Source organism: Rhipicephalus microplus, chromosome X, assembly GCF_043290135.1.
Source record: "Rhipicephalus microplus isolate Deutch F79 chromosome X, USDA_Rmic, whole genome shotgun sequence".
NCBI lineage: Eukaryota > Metazoa > Arthropoda > Arachnida > Ixodida > Ixodidae > Rhipicephalus > Rhipicephalus microplus.
The window spans coordinates 195,750,992-195,772,544 of NC_134710.1; the positions used below are offsets into that span (position 1 = coordinate 195,750,992).

The 21,553-nt window shown below is 41.1% G+C and overlaps 2 protein-coding genes across 3 annotated transcripts in view; both read right to left on the reverse strand.

Moving 5' to 3' along the window:
• Window positions 1-21,553, reverse strand: part of Syn1 (Syntrophin-like 1) — a 182,352-nt gene that overhangs the window by 82,996 nt on the left and 77,803 nt on the right. The gene's annotated exons all lie outside the window — the stretch shown is intronic.
• On the reverse strand, window positions 15,238-21,459 carry LOC119161561 (uncharacterized). Of its 2 annotated transcripts, none has more exons than XM_037414101.2 (5): window positions 21,247-21,459; window positions 20,319-20,432; window positions 20,110-20,259; window positions 19,777-19,845; window positions 15,238-19,250 (listed from the first exon to the last, which is right to left on the reverse strand). In XM_037414101.2, exons 1-5 carry the CDS (start codon window positions 21,457-21,459, stop codon window positions 17,070-17,072), a joined length of 2,727 nt encoding a protein of 908 aa, XP_037269998.2. In that variant the 3' UTR covers window positions 15,238-17,069. The 2 variants fall into 2 exon arrangements, with proteins under 2 accessions (XP_037269998.2, XP_037269997.2); XM_037414100.2 differs by having other exon boundaries at window positions 15,238-19,253.

Sequence of the window (21,553 nt, forward strand, 5' to 3'; positions counted from 1 at the left end):
GGATGAACTGCAGAAGCATGCGTGCCGTGCGCAAATTTCGGAGAGCAACTGCTTAGTCCTTCGTCAAAACGAGAGAAACGGGAGGACGAATTGCAACACTTACTCCTGTACGCCTAGAGAATGAGAGGGAGGGACGCGGGGGGTGAGCGAGTAGGTTTCCTTTCACTGTTGAGCACTTTTTTACAAAGTGCATTACGAAGTGTCCGTGCCTGGAAAATATATATAAGTGGCCGTAACAATACTCGTTCGTTTCTCGCAAGCAATAAGTGGATAAAATCGCTTAACTAGTCCACAATTACGAAAACACACGCATGCACACATGATCCGCATTCGGCGGAATTCGATGTCCAGCTTGCTTGATCGATCAGATCGTGCACGGTTTGTTTCCTTGCTTTTATTTCCACCTGCGCCGCAGTCGCGTTTATTTATCAGCTGCAACGTTATTTTATTTTAAAAAATCCTCTTAAGTGCCGACATGGTGACTTTACTACTGTGGTTCCCGTACACCTCTGTGGAACACGTTTACCCTTGCTTTAGATATCGCTGTAGCTTCTCGATCGCACTGTGAGCGCCTTCTCGTCTGAGCATGCTTGTAATACGTGCCAAACGAATATGCACACTGTGACGCGTGCGTCGTCAACATTCCTTCCTCCATGGTCATCAAATTGTCGTACCCGCGCTGTTGCAGCGGAACGGCGTGCTGGTAGTGTCGTAGTGTCGGAGCTTTTTTTTAAATCACGGAGACGTTGTGCAGCTCCAAGGCATGCAACGTGGCATATTTTCGCTAAAGGGTCGACGTTGTAACGAGGGCAAGGTTCTGTTTAGCGTTGCTTGAATCAGTTGCCAAATTTTGGACTCAGTGTTGCCAGACTGCCAACAAATTTGGCGAAGAAATTTGCCCCTGTAGTTGTGCCTTCCCCGTGAGGGCTTTGTGTCGTCCGCAGTGCATTTCGCAAGTGCGTGTGCGACGTTGGCCATTTTAATTAATGGAATGTTGCGCTGCGATTGTGCCAGATATTATGAATTTTGGCTATTTGGGCCCTGGGAGTCCAGAGCAATCGAGCGACCTGATGTCTTCAACATCCACTCAATATATTTAAATGAATAACATCAAGAAGAGGATCCTGCAGGTCATATTATATAAGCTGACCCGCCTGTAACGTCACCTATCCAGCCAATAACAAAAATAAACAAACATATAATAGCCCCCCCCCCCAAAAAAAAAACAAGTGCTTCTGAAACACAATTGTTAAAAAAGTTTTGTTTCTCATTATTGTCATTCCAATTTCATCCCCCCTGTACGTGAAGGTAGTCTTCGATGTAGAAATGAGTTGAGCATATATTCAAGATCGCTGCTGAACGCAATCAGCAGAGATGTTCCTTTCGCAAGAGATTGTGCCTGATCACCAGAGATCTCAACTCGAAAAGGATCTTTGAGATACACTTCTGGAAGGTATCTCTGGAGACAGGCCCGTAACGGAAGAGGGAGGGGGGGGGGGGGGACTCGAGTTTTTCTTGAAATTCGAATAAAGAGGTTGTTTTACCAAAAATAAATAATTAAAATAGGCAGTTTTCAAGGTTTGCAAGCCTACTTAAAAAATGTCTGGCTACGGACCTGTCTGGAGGTGTCCAGAGACAATGTCCTGCCACATCCCCTTCTCAGACACAACAAAGTGAGATGGTGCATCCATCTTTTGCATCTGAACTGTGTGCATGTGTATCTCCAAAACACTGAAATTGCCAGTGTCCTTATTGTATTAAATAACTCATTAAGTCCGAGCTTTAGTAACCCATAAGTGCCCTCTCCCTGACAGTGGGGCAGGCACAACCACAATTTATCCCTCCTTGTCAGCCAATGAGAGGGATCAATTCACCCAGCAATGCCTTAATTCTAACATCACCTTAATTTCTAACATCACAAGCTTGGGCTATTTGGATATACAATGACACTATCCACACACTCCACAACACATCTTGAATTATTTGCCTCTAGTAAGCCACAGAAAGAGCCAAAGGCAAGCAAACATAGCACAAATCAGAACTCCATACCTAATCTCCATGTCCTCATTTCTTTCTTGTCAATAGGATTCAAACCCAAGATCATCACTTTAATAAGAAAGGGGGCTGTACATTCTGTTCCATGTGAAGGGGGCTGTACATTCTGTTCCATGTGAACCACAGTGTGCACTTTGATCACAGAAATAATGTCAGGAATGGTAGTGAAAGCAACGTTGTCATTTGGTTTTTAGGCCTCGGTATCTGGCATGGAAGGCTGCACATGTGTCAGACGCATTCACCAAGTTTAGTTAAATCTATCCTTGACTATCTCCCAGAACACTGAATTTATCAATAATGCCATTGCCCCCTCTTTTTTTACTGCTTTCTATAAAAAATGATGTCCAGATTTGATGGACAAGAGCTTCATGAGGCAGTTGGAAATATAAAACAGTTAAGGTATCCTGAACATTGCTTAATTGGCTCTCTTGAGCAAAAGAAATCTAGAGAAAACAAGGAATTAACTGGTGGTAGAAGTAAGAAAGATAAGCATATCATAAATGTTCATGATCTGCACGGTGTCTCACCAAGGTGGAAGAAAGTTGAAACAAGGTGGCCACAATGTTGTCTTTTGGATGTGACAAGTTGGGCAATATTTGTGCTGCTGTTGATAGCGGAAGCTGCGAAAGCAGGACAAACAGCGAGGATGCATAATAAAGCTCGGACCAAATTCATCGAGACTATTTATTGCTATGTGAAAAACTCTTTTCATGTGGAAGGCAACATGCTTGCCAGACAGAAAAAAATCATCACTATACGTGCGTCTCAGGGAGTATAGGAAAACTTGAATGGACGCCTTCATTGAATTTATCGTGCTGTAAGGTTTGCAGCTTGCTTATTTGGTTAACAAACATGGCAATCAATAAAAACAGTGCTGTTACTAGCAAGCTATATCATGTCTGAATATCAATATCCACACCTCCAGGTACAATGGCAATACAAGAGTGCCTGTGGTACCTTCTGAAAGCCAAGGTACTATTGAAGCAAAAGGAGACAGCAGCTTATGAACTAGTAGAGGCTTTTTACATTGTTAGATGGCATGTGTGTTGCATATGGCCTTCATTATTGCTCCATGACGTCTAAAATAATTACCTTCTCATTGGTCTTTAGCTAGTTATGTTGGCACATGTAGTTTGGTCAAAAGTACATCCTTTTGCAGTTGTCCTTTAGTTCTTGTCACATGCAACTTTGTGTGTATGTATATAATATGTACACATTTGTAGTTACAATAAAATTTCTGTTAACAATTGGTAATTGGTAGTCATTAATATGTCGTTTCTGTATAGTTTTGTTTGGCTCTGCAAATTTCTGTGTAAATTACCAAAGTGCCCAACTTGCTGCGTCTTGATTCTTATTAAAATTGTAAGCCTTGCCCTCAACTTCTGAATATCTCAGCAAGCTGAGATCTCAAAACTGTGAGACCCTTTATTTGCCCGGGGCTGCTGAATTCACGTGCTACTTGGAGAACCAGATTTGCCTTTATGCTTTTCTAAGTGCCATATAAGGGCTCTTATCCAATCTATGAAAGCAGAAACATATTGCACGAATGGGACTAGGCATGGGCTCTGTTTATTCATAACCATACCTTTTATAAGTATAGAATGTGTACCTGGAATGTAGCTTTGTGAAATATACTTCCATCACTACAAGTAAGCAGGACACATGTGTGTAGATTCTGCTACCTTTGCTGAATAAACTCACTAGTTTGTGGACACCCTAATGTCACTGAAGAAGCTGAAATAAAAAAGCCCATCTGAAACCACTCCTCCAATCAATTGCCAGTGAAGCTACAAAACTGTGCCCGGAACTTTAGTTATTTCAGCATATCTAACATGACAGTGTAAAATAAATAACACAAACGTATAAGCACAAATATACAATGTACAAGTGAACAAAGGGAATTAAAGACAAGACTGGATTGTACTATATGGAAAAGAGAACATTAACAGGAAATGAGAAAGGCACGTCAAGGGCTGAAGTTACCTGTTCAATTATTTTACCGATTTCATGAAAGTGCTGGGTTTCATCCTTGTTATACAGTTTTTCACTGTCCACTTGATTCAGAGAAGCATAGAAGCTATAAGGCTTATCAATGCTTGCAAAGGGACTTTCAAAAGAGATTGTAGGAATTTTGTGAAAAGTGGACAACTCATACTGGCAAGGAGGCAGGGAACATGCGCATTTTTTCACTGTCGGCTCTTGTGGGGGCAATGGCAGGGCAGGAAAAAATCTTTGGTGAGGCTGCTCTGCCCCCATCTGGAGCACAAACCTTTGCCTGAGCAAAACTTGAATGCCTGTCATTGCCGGTAGCCATGTTGTGCGCATTCACTTGAAAGATAGGCATGATTGCATACATAAAAATGTTTCATCATGTAGTTATGTTTACATAAGAAAAAAAGGTTCTTTCTATCAAGTAAAAAGCAATAAACTGTCGCTGCATTCAACAAGAAAAGGAATAAAAGTAAAATAAAAAAATTGTAAATAAAGAGACTATCTAGATATGCAGCATTAAAAACACCTAATAATCGCATACGAATTTACGAGCGTATTGATTAATATGCTGGCCAAGGCCCGAGAATACATATATTTAACGTTGTAGACACCCAATTATATTTGAAAAATTATTTTTGAAAATAAATGTCAGTTTTTAGTTCTGTTGAGTGGCAAGCCCACATATCAAGTAAGCAACCTGACAGTAATGGCAGTAATGAATTAAAGAAACGAGATAAGAGTGCATTACTTTATATTCTTAGCCACTAACTTAAAACTTCACTCAAAATAAACAGGCACCACATGTCATTGCACTCCACAGAAAGTTTATTAGAGCAGCACAAGGACTTCATATATAGTGTGTGCATGACATAAAATTTTTCATTTTTACCGTAAATACTGGAACAGTCGCATGTGTCTGTCATCCTGCCACCTTCCCCATTAATATAGACATATATTTTGTGTTTATACAAATTTTGTGTTCATACAAATTTGTAACACACACATGCTACACAAACGTAGTGAGCCTCTTTGATTCTCCATCCCTAAAAATCTGAGAAACTGTAAACAAAGTTCTTCTTGGCTGACAGAATTGCCTCAAGTGGTAAGGGACTGTCAGGAACAAATAATTAAAGAGGCCAAGTGAGCTTCGCAAAGTCTCAACTTTGCTGAAAAAGAGCATGGCGTTAGCAAGTGGCAAAATTAAAAGCAATTTTTTGCTAGGCCTTGCATTCATTATGCCAAAATGTGTGCAGCTATGTCCACTATGAACAGTTTGTGCACATATGATGTATGCAGTAGAAAATTTTCTAGCAGTCTGACTGTAAATGCACTTTCATTCAAATAAAGTGCTACTTTAATTGAATTGCCAAGTTATTTCTCAGTGACTAAATGGCATATGACAGTCTTTTATCCTCCATCTCTACCAGTCTTAGACTGCTTGAAATGGCATTTTCAGCCAGTGGGCACTACTAATGCAGTATTTTTGGCAGTCTTGGACAGTCCAGAATGACGTATTTAAGGGCCCAGTGGGTACTTGAGAAAATTATAAATATTTACAAGCGTTATGGGCATCCATCCCATATGGATTCCTAAATTGTATACATAACTAATATTATATACCCACAAATATAAAAATGTTGAGCTTGTAGTATAATTTCATGACAACACATCTAGTTACTACAAATATAACTAAATCACAATGTTTGTTTGCCATTCCTTTCTCTGCCACCATAGGCTTTGTTCACAGCACATTAGGTGAAAGATGTGCTCAATCTAAATTAATTGAAATGTAAGACTAATAACTTAGTCTGCATCTTTTACAGGACATTTTCGTCAATATTCACCTTAATTCATGACATCATGAGGCATACATTTTTGACAGCAGATAAAGTAATAACAAATAAAACGAGGTGGCTACATTTTTAATTTGAACGAATAAACAAGTGCCTGTATAGATGTGTAACTACATGCATGACTTAAAGAAAGTGTAAATTTTAAGGGCTTGTTTTCTTTGTTAAACACATTAATAATGAGATCTAACAGACAATAATGCCAAGGAAAGTATGGGGGATTTTGTTAGAAGTAATTGTAATGTAGACATGAAGAAAGATAAGTGGGTGAAAAGATAACTTGCCACCCGCAAGTCATCTTTTCGCCCACTTTGATTTCTTCATATTTACATTACAATTGCTTCGTATAATAACTGGCTCCCATACTTTCCCTGGCATTATTGTCTATTAGTTATCATGAACACATGCATGACTTGTGATATTACCACATTCATAAGCTTATTATTGTCAACTACTCAAGATCTGTGCATATATTACATTAACCTTGAGTACTTCTTTTATGTAGCAAATGCAAATATTGGTCATTTTCAGGGTCTGTTCTGATGCTTTGTATGCCATTTAATAATTATCCACTTAGCTTTACCAGATTGTGGCCATTCGATGACCCAACCTGCACCATATAAAGCTAGGTGGATGTGTCACTATACTTGGCCTAATGCAGCTGAACTTGCAGTAATTCACCTATGTATAGTGAGCTAGCTGCCTAATCAAATTGATTTACATCTTCCCTGGTCTAACATTTTTAAAATGACCTCCCACAGATATGAGACTAGCTAATTGTAGCAATAAACCACAGAATAAAAACTAACCTTGCTTAACCACAGATAAGCTGCAACTCATGATACTGGGCATCCCTTACACTAAGCTAGCCTAAATTAACTAAAACTAATATACAGTAACTTTAGCTCAAGCTAGTAGTTGTCACATTCACATCCAGCTGACGTTATTGAATTTTACCATATTACCTCATAGTGAGCAGCAGGGTCTAAACACTACAGAGATAATATGTTGTTTAATTTATGCAGGAGAGTAGCATGCTTAAAGCAATGTGGAGAGCTTTTGTTTACCGTAGTAACTATGATGGTGAGCAGCAATGTACATTGTTAATCTTCAGAAAAAGCAAATTTTGTGAGCTCTCTCTTTCGCAGTGTTCTGTGAAGAATATTGCAATGTGCAGCATTAGCTATTTTAATTTCACTAAATTTTATTTTGCTGCCAAAACGAATATATGCTGCAAGAAGATTTTTAGAGGCAGATTATGTGAAAGCAAAAAAAAGTGTGTTCATAGATTCTAAGAACTGTAACTAGCATATCTGCTATGTGTGTGAATGAAACTTCAATATGCTTAATTCATGTGGCATTCATCTCAATTCTGTCTCACTGCCATATATTTTAACTGTTAATTCAAGTGAAATATTACTTGCACGAGCATTAATTAAACAAAGTGTTCAGTTGTATGAAGTTTTTTTTAAACCCAACACCAAAGTGCTATTGAATTTTTTACAATGCTAACCCACTACATATTAACAAAATTTTCTTCAGAGTACACTTCAGTTCTGCAAACACATTTCCTGACATAATCCAATGCCCCTGAAATCATATATTGATTACTCTAAGAAGTAGAACCACACTTTTTGTGGTTCTACTATCTGAAACACAGCACCAGTGTGTCTGTTAGGCACAAATGTCTTTACCCTTTTGTCGACCTCTCACAATTTTTATCTGTACATTTGCTACAGTTCATTATAATTTATTACACCTTTACTTCTTGTGCCTTTGTTTCCATCATTTTTTCTTCGCTTCTTACCTGGAGGTTTCTGCTATTGCTTTAAAGTTTGGTGCATCTAATTACACTTTTTTGCCTTTCACATGAGCACACGAGTTGTGCACATATAGTTTTAAAAAGGTACACGTGACATCTTGACGTGAATATGTGGATTGCTTTCTGATGTGGCATCTGTTTTAACTTCTCTGCCTTTTACATAAGCTTGCAAGCTGTGCATGCATAGTTTTAAAGAAGTACACGTGATGTTTTTCCGTGAAAATGTAGATAGCTTTCTGACATGGCAGGTGTGACTGGAAAGGCATGGTATGATAAGCTATAAAAGAGAATAGTTGGTGCAATAAAGTTCCGCTGTAATTTCACCGCTTGTCTAGTACACTGTGTTCCTTAGTCCTCATCCTTTTGCTGCACTGTGTTTCCTCAGCTAAGTATATACCAACTCACTCAAATCAAAGTATTGGTGGAGGTCAACATCTGATGTATGCTTCTCTTGTGCAACATGAACGAAATAAATGGAAGTAAGCGTCCCATTCGACAGCGCTCAGTAGCAGGAGCTTAGACTTATTTACAGTAAAACATAGCTTTGAACGTTGAAGTATTTCAACAGATGTATGCTGATATGCTGGTCACATATTTCTGGGTTTTGGACTTGCCTTTAGCACACTAATGACCATAGGTCGGTAAAAAAACTGGAGCTCGCTCAACAAATATATGTAATCTGCTCTGAGGGCTCACTTCGACTCAAACCCACTAAAACTTGTGTCAATTGAACTCACTCAGACACACAATTTTTCTCAGCTGAACTCACTCAGACTCACCACTTGACCCGAGTCTGAGTGAGCCTGAGTGAGTAGACTCATGAGTCCACGAGCGTAAAATCAGCTTTTTCAATCATGGTGTCAATACGCTTTAATGCCAACATCTCACAAAATCCGTCCTCTACGAAATGCATTTTGATTTTACATCATCAGATATCAGTTATTAGGGTTACAGGACATTAATACAAAGTATGCGACTCAAGCAAGATATTTTCATCAAGGACCTCCCAAAAAGTTTGTGAGGCAGGTCTCCCTAAGACATGTGTGAATAGACACCACCATAAAATCCCGAACAAGCCCCACGATAAAGTAAAATCTGCTGAGAATTACAGGGGAGGGGGGGCTTGCTCGGTCATGGATCGAAATTTATGATAGCGAAGGAAGAGCCACTAAGAATAAAGAATGCACACCCATGCTTCTAATTAAATGCTTCATTGAATACACATGCATTAATTCTTTTCATTCGTCCTCGTTGGGTGAATAAAAAGAGTGAATGCCACAGTGAAAATGAAAAGGGCAAGAAGGGGGGAGTCATATTTCAGATTTTACGAAAAATAGAGGGGCACTTGTGTTCAGAATTTTACAGTATAAAAGTAAGCCAATATAATATTAACAGCAATGATGGGACAACAGCGGGGCAATAAAAGGTGGAGCTCACTGAAGAAATATATTTTTCCTTTAGGGCTCACTCTGACTCACGAACATTTTCATAAACTGCACTCACTTACCATCAAACTCACCACAATATTACTCACCTGGACCAATATGAGCGAGTCTGCTCAAAATTTTGCTGATCCGTGGTGATGACACCTTATCTTTGTGCAATTCAGAAAAACCAGCATTTGTGAGCGTTTTTTCACACACTTCTAACATAGGATTTTGCAGTCTTATTACATGTACAGTATTCTAGTTGTCTGAATAATTGGTTGACTTAGGTTTGTTTGTACTGCTTCATTACTGTTCGATTCATTTTTTCGACTTCGAATCTTATGGAGGAATACAAGCAATTTCTAGCCTAGACGATATGCACGCTCATAACAGCAAACCATTTTATATACTACTACATGAAGTTGCTTTAACTTAGCATTCTAAAGCGTCACCTGAGGCAAGGTGAAAAAAAATGGGATACGATTGATTGAGAGCAATGAGATAGGGCAGCAGAGTTTCAACTAATTTATTTTCTAAACTACTACTAAATTTATATATTTATAGATATGCCCACAAAAAGAGGGTGCAGTGCAAGTACACTATCACAGAGCACAAATAGCTATCACACAGCACCATATAATTGTAGCCATTCATTTTAAAACAAAGAGATTGGAGGGATACTGATGCATCATCCCCCTTCTTCTGTAAGTGAAACGTCTAGTCCTCCACATGCATGCTAAGGTTTCCCTACTTCTTTCTACCACACAAACTTCTCCGAACAGTGGCATGCAGCCACACAAAGCACAATGGAATGGCAGGTGTGAACCTACGCCATTCTTGGTCTATATAATTATGCTCTTTTAGGTGATCATAAACGCAGGGTCCGGTTCGACTTACGTATGCCTTGCCACAGCTCAACGAAATTTCATGAACAATGCCCACCAAGCAACGCAGCTGGGCATGCTTCATTTCTCATGAAAGCTTGGCTTTTTGCGAAGAAACGTGGGCACGAAGTTTCGAGAGCCTGTTGGGTGCCGAGAAAACGACTGGAACGTCATGCCTTTTTGTAACCTTTTCCAAATTGTGGGCAATCTTGTGTGTGTAAGGCAGAACCAATGGCCTCTTTTTATGTACACTCATACTGCCTCCTGCATCCTTAAAGTTCTTGGAGGAGAAATTGAGACACACTGGTTAAAACCACTGAAGAGAGGCCTGCTGCAACCAGCCTTGTAATCTGTACACGAAAACTGTCGTCTATGATGTGCTCAGACAACTTGAACAATGCAAATCAGAGACATATTGTCGCTATGGGTCTTTTCACGGTTTTTTTTATGCGTAGGTTCATAAGACAGGTGGACAGGCTTAGCTGTTAAAAGAACAGTACATTTTTCAATAGCATTAGAGGTATTGTTCCAGGAAAGGTCATCAGGTATAACAACAAAGCCACCTATTCCCATAATGAAGAAATGTACAAGCACAATAAACACTTTTACATAAACACCATTATGTATTACATTAATTATTAATCACCAAGCAAATGTACAAAATGCACATCAAAGGGCCCTTAACCGCACAGAGGTTGAAATTCAGTTGTGAGGAAGTTGTGCACGAGTGTTCAACAAGCCGTGAGAATTTTCTGAAATGGTGCCATAATAACGGAGTTAGACGTGTTTAATTAATGAAGTATGGCGATCGCTCCTCTCACTTTTCTCTTCACTACCCGAATAGGTATCCTCTCCAAAAGCTGCTTTGCTTTCCCTCTCTTCGAGTGACCCTCCTGATCTCGCATGGCATGCTGGTGCACATGAGGTCTGTGTGTGGCTGGTACAGACGCGGAGAACGGGTACTGCTGGGATGGCTGGGAAGTGGCTTTCACGGGCAACACAACGAACAACAAGCAGCACAGACAGCTGCTTGCAGACTAATCGGAAGTACGCAGTGGGTTTTTGTTTGACTAATCGCTGTATGATTTGTGTTGCAGCAATATATTCAATTTCCTGACATCACATGGGAACCAGAAAGGCCTAAAAAGGAGTGATTGTTTCTTGAAATTTGTGGCACGCCGGCAGCTTGTAGCACTGCCATGTGTGGCATCGTTGAACGTGACGGCATTCTGCAGACGGTGCGCATGTTTACTTGAAAAGTTTGAAAAAATATTGAGGTGGTTTAGGGGCCCTTAAACGCATAATTCACGCCAGAGTAAAGTCATTGTGCCTGACAAGTCTTGGGTGTTTTCTGGATTTCTTTGCTGTTTTCCATTTGAAATTTTTATATTAAAGGGAGCGACAGCCTATTTTCTAGGTGCCTGTTTTCATTAGCGCTACGGAAAGCTTGCCAGCCGGTGAGTCTAATCATGTAATGGTAAAGAAGAAAGCACCGCGAAACATTCATAATTCAGAATTGTTCTATCTGTAATGAATATGAAGTCGTGTACCTATATGCTGCAAACAGTGAGCGCAAGAACAGTTCATGTTAGAGCGCAGTGGTTAAATGAGCATGTGTGCGGTTGACGCACATGCACACGACTCGACTTAGTCCACTGGCAGCCACGATGGCAGTGCCGCTTCTCACTCACCATGCAACTTCTTTCATGTCGCAGCGCAGAATTCATATTGCTTTAGCGCAGCTCAGTTTGAGCGTGAAGATGCTATGCAGTCAAGAAGGGGAAAAAAACAGATACAGACGACAGTGTCAGCGCAATATTAATTTATCATGCATCAACTCGCCCATTCAGCAGTACTAGTCTATTTCAGCGCAGAATTGAGCAGGGCTAGATATTAATACACGTATTTTAATTTTGCTAACTGGCATACATGATGGTGTCAAGACTATGTACAGCAAAATGATTGACTTCGTAGTCCATATTCCAGCTTCAAGGTTATTCTGCTAGGCTGCACAAAAAGATGGTGTTTCTTACATTTAAGCACGATTTAAAATATAAATCCTAGTCACAACATGAAAAGAATGCTGGAATCGGTCAGTATATTTCACGGCCTTTTCATTTTTCCTATGATCTAAACGCACATTCTGGCCTGTTGTCGGTCCCTTTAAGGTGAATTACAGCACAACTTTTATGTCGCAAAGGTGCACTTCACAACATAAACAGGAAAGTTCACTGATTCACTCAGCAACCATGCAGTCTGGCATTAATGCATTGTTCAAGTGGTTATATGTTGCCCATTTCTTGTGACAAGATGTATTTGGGGTGAGGCCCACCACTGGAGGCGCGAGCCCTGCAATCGCGGTAGCATGCAGAGTTGGATCACGTGATCTCGCCTCGCTCTGGCGAAGGAAAGCTGGTGGTTGGATGCGTTGTTTTCACTTTTGAACAGCGTTGTTTTGCTCTCACTTGATGTATGCGAACTTCTACAGACTACACAATCTGGAAAGTTTGAAGCAAAAGTTATCGGCGGTGTGCTGCAGCGTGCTACGTACACGATGACACCGTCGCGGCCGCTGACAATAACACTGTCACCTCTCTCTTTCTATTTGTTGTGGTTGTTAATTCAAGCCTATGGGGTTAAAATAAGCACCGACCACGATTGTTCACATGAAAGCAGAACGTTTCAATTACCACACGGGAGCCTCGTTCAATAAAAAAATGAATGTGCAAACAGACCGATTATGCATATTTTAAAATATGACGTCGTAAAGGCCGCGTCGCGATGAAAGCTCGTCCTCCCTGTGTGGAGGGAGCCTAGGCGTTTTAAATAAGGTTGTTCTCTTTCTCACGACGCACGTACGTAGATGTGGCAGAAGTCTTTGTCATTACATTTAAGAATGTGCGCCGTCGTCTGAATTGTCAGAGAGTGAAGATAAAGCCCGGAAGTTCAGTTCTTTCCCTTAATTTTTGCTAATTTAACCTATTCCGGTCTATTTCGTGGCCAGTTGCTTCTGCGTGTTCGGCCAGCACGTTCGACGAAACCTTCGTTCTTGCATCATACATGTGCCGCTCCAGTCTGCTAAAGCTGCTTTTCTCGCCAAGGTAACTTCTACCACAGTCTGCGCCACCCCCACTCCCCTCTCCTCCCCGGGTGTCTGCCCCATGTGTGTACTCAAGCACACAGGTTTCTGTCTGCCAGTGGTGTAGCCATGGAGTGGCACACCAAGTCTGTGCCCCCCCCCCCCCACCTCTTCCCCTGAAATTTTTCCATGGCAAAAAGCGCACGAAATAACAGACAACCACATCTCCCAGTCAAAAAAAGTGAATGGGTCCAACTGGTCATACCAGTTCCCATGAATTGGTCCCAAATGGCATTAATTGGAAGCCAACTGGAATGCTGAACTTCAATAGGAAAGACCAATTGGACCTTATAGTTCCAATTGGCCAGTCCAATTGGTTCACCGCTGACCATTTGATCTCCAATTGGAATGCTTGTTAGTCCAATTGGCTGCCCACATTCCAATTGGAAAACCATTGGAACAGTGCATTCCAATTGGCCTCCCAATTGGCATCCCAAATGGTGTGCTTGTTGGTCCAATTGGTTGTACAACTACAATTTGGGAGAGTGTTGGAACATTGTTCTTTCAATTAAAATTTGTTTCATATACATAAAAGTTGATATTTGTTATTTACATGGCAACTTAATTTGCTATAGGCCAGGGCAGAATTCCAGGCTCAAGTAATTGTCATGATTCTTATATATTGGAGTCAATTGAGCCATGTATACATATTTTGAATTGAAAACTTCATTGTAGTGTGCATTAGGTTATGTTCTTCAGTCATTTATGTTCCTTATAAGCAACTTTTTTTTCTAGAGCTGTGGCGTTTACTATAAGGTACATTTTAACTCAAAACAGTGGGACAGTTATAGCATTAACAGTTAACATGAGTTTGAATATGGTACAATTAAAAATGCAGCTAGTTCTGCTGGTTTGTGACCTATAGCTGTGCTCATAGAAGCAGTACTTTCAGTCTCCTGCTGGGTGATTGCCTGGACAAAAATAGGCCCATTGCTACATGCAAGCTTCATCACTTGTTTTTGTCATTTTTTTTTCTTGGATATTTTGTGTAGACGAAGTAATAGTCACTGATGTGGGTATAAAATTAAAGGTTGAAGTTGGTGCACGAAAGCTGTAGTGCAAACGGAGTGTAAAAATCCAGCACAGCACACATGTTGTGGGAATTAGTCATATGCGAAGCAGTCAGCATGCGTCAGCCAATGCTGGAAATTTCATTTTGAGCCTTCAGCGTTACGAGGTGGATAGACATCTTTGTCCCAATTGATTAGCTCTGTGCATATTGTAGACTTTCCAGGCACATCAAGTACACTGACGCGTGAAAGGTAGCTTATGGCACAACATAACATCAGTGTTCCCATTGGAGCTTGCACTTCAGTTATATTACCATGAAGTGCATGCTATCGAGTGATGATGTGCTTATATACAGACAAGTGCAACCCTTGAATATTGCTCGCACAGTCCTAAGTGCACATATGTAAAGCTTATCACATTGATATAAAACAGGAAAGCCAACTCTGCAACTACTTTGTCCTGACAAGGTATTTTTCATTGTACAAGGTATCTTTCTAAAGTAGTTTGAAGCAGTGACTGAGTGGAGGCTGCCATGCAGAATTCCAGGGTTTGATTCTGGCTTCACCCACGATTTTTATTTTTTGCTGCCATCTGGATATTTCGCGACATGAGCTCATTCACACTGTTGTGTTAAGATTTCCAATGTCTGGGCTGATATAGCCTGTGAATCACTCACAGCTAGTGGTGTGTGAATAGTGAAATTTCATCTTTGATTCTAATGACGCCGAATAGTGGCCAAAATATAGAATACGTAACATTTTATTGAAAATTGAAAGGAAGAACAAATTAATGAAGTCAGCTTGTATCCTCAAGCACATAACGCAGTAAGTGAATGCTGCCGAATGACAACAAATTGTCCTATAATAATACTGTTGTCCTTCATCGTTCCAAGTGCTTCATGCCCAAAAATGGCAGCATTTCTTGCCTAATTATAGGTCTTGATATATCTTAATGGATAGACTATGCAACCTCTTTCTGCACAGTAGTGCTTTTGAAATTAATGAAATCACAGCAGTATAACCTTGGTGCTGTTTGTACAACAGAAGACAACCACGCATTTCCGAGAAAAGCTCGTGGCATTCCACCACAATATGTTTATTAAAATGGGCAAAAATACAACAAGTCCAGGCATAAGAACACTCAAACAAAACACAAAAATAATAATATGCATGAAATATATGTACATATGTAAAAAATAATACACAAATGCACAAAATTTGCACATAGTTGCATCTGAAATTAAATTACAAATTAACAGTGCACATAAAATTTCACAAGGTATAGCAACTTGAATGACATATGCCACTCTGACAAAACTGAGTGCCGAATACCCACTGCACACTGGCCATGACGTGCTTGCATTTAGGCAACTCAGACAATTTTAAGAGGTCAATGGATTTCCGTAAAATTTGCTGGTTAGCAATTTCCTTTACGTGACCTGCAGTTTCTGAGCATGCATGATCTTAGTTTTTCCTACGTTTAATTTAGTTTCAATAAAGTTCAATTGTTAGGCGGTGCTCATACTGTGTCCTCGTCCTGCGAGATGTCGTGTTCGCACCAAGTTTCAATGTACGGTCACTCACACCAGTGTCACTAGAGCTGCAATGCTGCTCATGTGCACAAACCCAGCTTGTAGTGCTATTATTTCACATAATGATGCCACAGAAGCATGGCTTTCATTATATATGTATCAAGAGTACAATGAGCAGCCACTGTACCTGCTTATGCAAACAAATGCACCAGTTGTTTTGCACTATCACTAGCACTCTTCCAAGGAAAATGAGCAAATGGAGAAAGCAGTGCCCCATAATCTCTTAGTGATTACACCTATGGCTTACTCAAAAAGGGCTAAAACACCTAAAATAGCTTGCTTAATTTTGAATGGCCTGGCAAAACAGAAAGAATTTACGATCGAAAACGATACATTCGAGAGTACACAAGAATATGTATACCTAGGACAACTACTCATGGGAGAACCTAACCACAAAAAAGAAATTCACTGAAGAATAAGAATGGGCTGGAGCACATTCGTCAGGCACTCTCAAATAATGTCAGGAAATCTGCCACTATCATTAAAGAGAAAAGTATACAACCATGGCATACTGCCAATTCGGATGTATGGTGATAAACCATGGAGAATAATGAAACAGCTAGAGCGAAAGCTGAGGACCACGCAGCGTGCAATGAAACGTAGAATGGTAGGAATAACAATGAGAGACCGGAGGATGGTAGCATGGCTAAGAGAACAGACAGGAGTTGCAGATGTCCTAGCTGACATCAAGCGAAAAAAATGGACCTGGGCTGGTCTTGTAATGGGCTGGAGCACATTCGTCAGGCACTCTCAAATAATGTCAGGAAATCTGCCACTATCATTAAAGAGAAAAGTGTTCACCAGACAACTGGTGAACAATAAGAGCAACAGAATGGTTACCAAGCGATGGTCAACACAGTTGGGGAAGGCAGGGAGTTAGACAGAGCGACATAATTCGGAGGTTCCCAGGAATAAAATGGAATTAGCTCGCACAGGATATGGTAAACTGGAGATCATTGGGAGAGGCCTTCAACCTGCAGTGGACTAACACAGGCTGAGAATGATGATGATGCCCCGCCGCGGTGGTCTAGTGACTAAGGTACTCAGCTGCTGACCCGCAGGTCGCGGGATCAAATCCCGGCTGCGGCGGCTGCATTTTCGATGGAGGCGAAAATGCTGTAGGCCCGTGTGCTCAGATTTGGGTGCACGTTCAAGAACCCCAGGTGGTCGAAATTTCCGGAGCCCTCCACTACGGCGTCTCATAATCATATGGTGGTTTTGGGACGTTGAACCCCAAATATCAATCAATGATGATGATGATGATGATGAATTAGGGAACATAGAATTGTCGAAGAAGACTACAGAGAAAGAGTGCTGGGAGGTGCACATACATATGAAACATTTTCCACATTGATTAATACACTAACACTTCTTATTTCTAGAGGCTGAATAATTACTGTAGGAGACTGTTTGAATAACACTTTGTGCACATGGTTAACGGTCACCAAGTCATACTTTACTGGTCGGCACCGAAGTTTCCAGACACATATGCATGTGTTATCACCACTTGAAATGATCTTTTCAATAATGGCAAATGATCCATCCAAGAGTTGAACAACTGAAGTATTAGTCTTTTTCTTTGACGCGTACAAGCAGTCTGTCAGGATTGAACCGTTTACCATCATTCTTCTGTACTTTACAGAGGGTGGCAGAATTTCTTGCTCAGGTGATGAACAGGCTGGTGGAATACAAGAACCACTTCCAAAAAAACGGGTGCCATCACTGCTGCTTTTGCTTTTGTGAGTGACCTTGGCATCAAAAGAATTGCAATACAGCACCACGCTAGGGCTGGCAGTCAGATCCTGCAGCTCCATTACAGTGTTTTCAATCTGCAGAACTCTACACAGCTGGTGTGGAATTCCATTTGCAGCTTTGATGGCCTCTTTGAGGCTCCCATTTCCCGATTCAAATGGAAATGCGGAATGTGCCCACAGGGGTCCCCAGTCGTGGATACTCTTGACAATATGTGTCAGCTGGTGCATGTTATATGTCATGAAAGCTTTTCCAAAAAGCATTTCTGAGCGCACATGAAACTCTAACAAGAGTTTCTCTGCTCTGTTAACTTCAGCAGTTTCGATACTGCGCTGCAGCATAATATGTAAAGCTTCCACCAAGCATGCCCAATGCTCAAGGTATCTTCTCTCCAGAATACCATGGAGCACTGGGATGCTGTAATATAGTATCCAATTCTCCAGCTCTTTAGCTTTCCACCATCTCCGCTCTTTTGTTGCTCGCGGCAATCTTTTCACGTCTCTCGGTGGCCTGATAGCCAAAAGCCTCTCATCGACCATGTTTTGCTTGCGACTGAGGGAGTAGGCATAACCTGATGACTCAAACCACAAGTCTAAAAACTGCCGTGCTACACCGAGTAAAATACAGTGCATGTAGTCAGGGACAAAGCCTGATACGATATTAAAATAGGGCAGGCCGATCAACGGAGATGCTGTTTTAACACCATTAACAGTCACACCTTCCCTAACTGCAGTCATCATATCTTCGACCATCTGGCTTTCAGTGCGCTCAGTGGGGTTCAATGGTTGAACAGGGTACTTAGTAGAACCACCAGCTCGTTCACCTTTCTGCAGACACCAGTTACATCCGAAATAACCATTAAATTGTGTGACACCTTGCATAGGTGCCCTGGCAACAGAGTCAACTGCACAACAAATGCAATAAGCTTTGTATGTCTGCAGTTGACCCTTCCGCTCCAACACAAAGCCATTTTCACTGAGGTGGCTCATTTCCTTTACAAATGTGTTCTGAAAAAGCTCCATATTTGGTTTCTCCTTCCAAAACCACAATGCCGCAAGGACGAGTTTTGACATTCTCTGTTCAGCTGGGATCTCATTAACAATTAACTGAATAGGCCAAATGGACGTGCCACTTGATTTGAACAGCGGTGTGCCATCGGCATTTAGGGTGAAGGTGATTCTGGGCCCACACTGCTGTGTTGAAGCTGCGAATTTGTGGTACATTTCACCATCACATAGATCACCCAGTGAGCCATCATGGTGAAGTGGCTTTGTTAGGTCAAGGAGTGCACAGTCTTTCAACAATCTTTGCAACTGTGATTCCACATCAAGAGTCACAAAAAAAGGCATATCAGATAGACTGGAAACACTCGTTCTGTGCCCACACTGTATGCACTGAAAAGAGGCATTTGTTTCAGCATTTTCTATATGTGTGAAGCATTTGGGGCAAAAACAATAATATGTCATGGTTGTGCCAGTTTTGCTCAAAAGTTTGGAGAGCTGGTACCGTGAATCAGGCAATATTGGATGTTCGAAAATTCTGTTAATAAGGTCCAACATGCTGGTCAGCCCAGTGAATGACAAATTATTTTTCACAGCGTGCTTCAGCACCATGAGGAGAATGTCACCTCTGGACAAAACCACTCTTTCAGTGATAACATCAGTAAATAACTCTCCAAACTGCGACTTGCCACCATGACTCGGCCCCGTGGGACTGTTAGGCATTTGCTGCTGAAAGGAGAAAAGAAATAATTGTTCAAAATGGCAGCACTCGACTGAGACTTCACAATTAATTATCCAAGTCAGCTAGAAATCGATCCCTCTTTTCTCGACAAATGATGCCATATATCCCAATTTCTGTGCCACATACCCACGTCCATGACGGTTGGCTGATTTGCTGCATATAGTTACCGTGGCCGCCGCGGGATGCCGCCATGTACCCCCCTCCCTCCGTGCACTTGTGATTACACTGACAGTAAGCCACGCATTTGAAGAAAAACAAGAAGGTGCTCAAGGTCATGATGCACAATGATAAAGGGGCACATGTTCTTGCCCCCTTGTCATCCCCCTCCCTGCACTGCTTTCACAAACATAGCGCTGTGTGTGTGTGAGCCTTCATTGTGTCTTCGTTTTCAGTGAGCTCTTACCGTTCATAAATTCTGCATTTCCAATGCCTAAACAAGCTAAGTGATCCCCCAGCAGTTAATGACATCAGCCATGTTTGTGTAATTTTTGCAACTTCCGATGGACCTACCATGTCATCTTCTGAAGGCAGCTCTCCAGGATCATGTTGCTCTGAACCATCCTCATCAGACATGGACAGCTGCAAAACAAATAGAGCAGAGAAAACACAAAAACGATGAAACCAAGAGAAAAGGGAACTCGTCAGAGATCGGCACCACCTCGACGTGTGACAAAGCCATGTTCGATTTTTAGTGCAAAATCTGCAATGACACCACATATGGAGACACAACAGGCACAAGTGCTGTCATGCCTCTGCGATGTCACCGCATATTACTAAATACTCCGAACAACCACTTCTGTTATACAAAAAAATACCCACATAAATATAGATATGTGTGCATACCTCTTCATCATTTAGCAATGTGTCATGGGAAACCATCGGGTTGGCATGCTGTGGCCTATCATTGGTTGCTTGCAGTTCTGGAGTAGTGGGACTGACCGGAGCAGATGTCACCCTGGAGGCTGCTGTGCTACAAGCATCGCTTGAAGTTTCCTGCAAGAAAACAGCTTATTAATAAAAATGCACTTAACGTCTCGAACATACTACCTCACCTGTTCATCCTCACTACTCAACGTATCAGTTCGAAGTATGCCATTTATATCTGTCGAGACTGAAGCTTGTCCTGCTGCTTCATCATCAGACGAGGATGTGTCCATAGGCACCTCCTGAATGCGAAGAAGTATCTTAGACATATGTGCACGCCTTAAGTCGAAGCTTTACTGTGTAAGCTCCTATCTAATGTATCGTAATAGAGAAAGGTTTTTGTTTGTTTTTGAGAATGACAGCATCAGTTCTCATTGGGTTTGTTGCATTTAAACCCAATGCTAATAATAATATTGGGTTTACTTAGACAAAAACTTAACTCAATGACTGACTCAGCAATGACAAGTGACATCACAATTTTGCTAATAACAAACCCAAGGCACGCAAAATCGATTAATTACGCATTAATGTAAAATATAACTAACCTGTAGGCAAGATATTCGCAAAACTCCTGCGAACATTGTTACCATTTTACGTAAGCCGTGAATTCAGACAGAAAAGTCCGCTTTAAATGTTCTAACAGATGCAATGTACTGAACTGCTACAACTGCTTTCAATGCCCTATTAGAGATTTGTTAAAAAAAATTTTAAGTCAATGTTAAAATCGGTTACAATGACCCGCTCAAATAGCGGCTGCCATTCACAGCCGCTTTATTTGTACTCAAATGTCGCAGCAATACCAGTTTGCTCACTACCAGTTGTTCACTAAACAGTAATTTACAGCGTGGTTCGGTACCGCCAAGCGAGCGATATCTGCCGTCAATATTTACGTTCACCCTCGGCAACTACATGTGCGGACAAACGCAGGTTGTTCGCCCACACAAACTGTTGTTAATACGCTAGGCGTGTTATGCGAACCAAGACATGCAGTCTCGTGTGAGTCTTGAACACCAGCGCCAATTGAAGGCGTTAGAACAAAAACAAAGGTAAACTTACACGCTGTTGGCAACCCCTCTCAGTACTTCTCGGTAGCACAAAGTCCGATCCATGGTTGATATATCGTTTATATGGGCCTCTCTTCTTTCTCTTTGGAAGTTGATACATTATGACCGCATTAGACGATTTGTTGGTGCACGTGTGGATGCTCCTCAGATTGTTGTTGAGCGCACAACCGAACACCACTTCAGCACAACGGCAACCATGGCACATCCTGACTGGTCAGCGTCACAAAAGATGTCCAGTTTCGTATTTCAATATTTCATTTATTACTGTAATATCTGTACATCTGGTAAACCAATATATA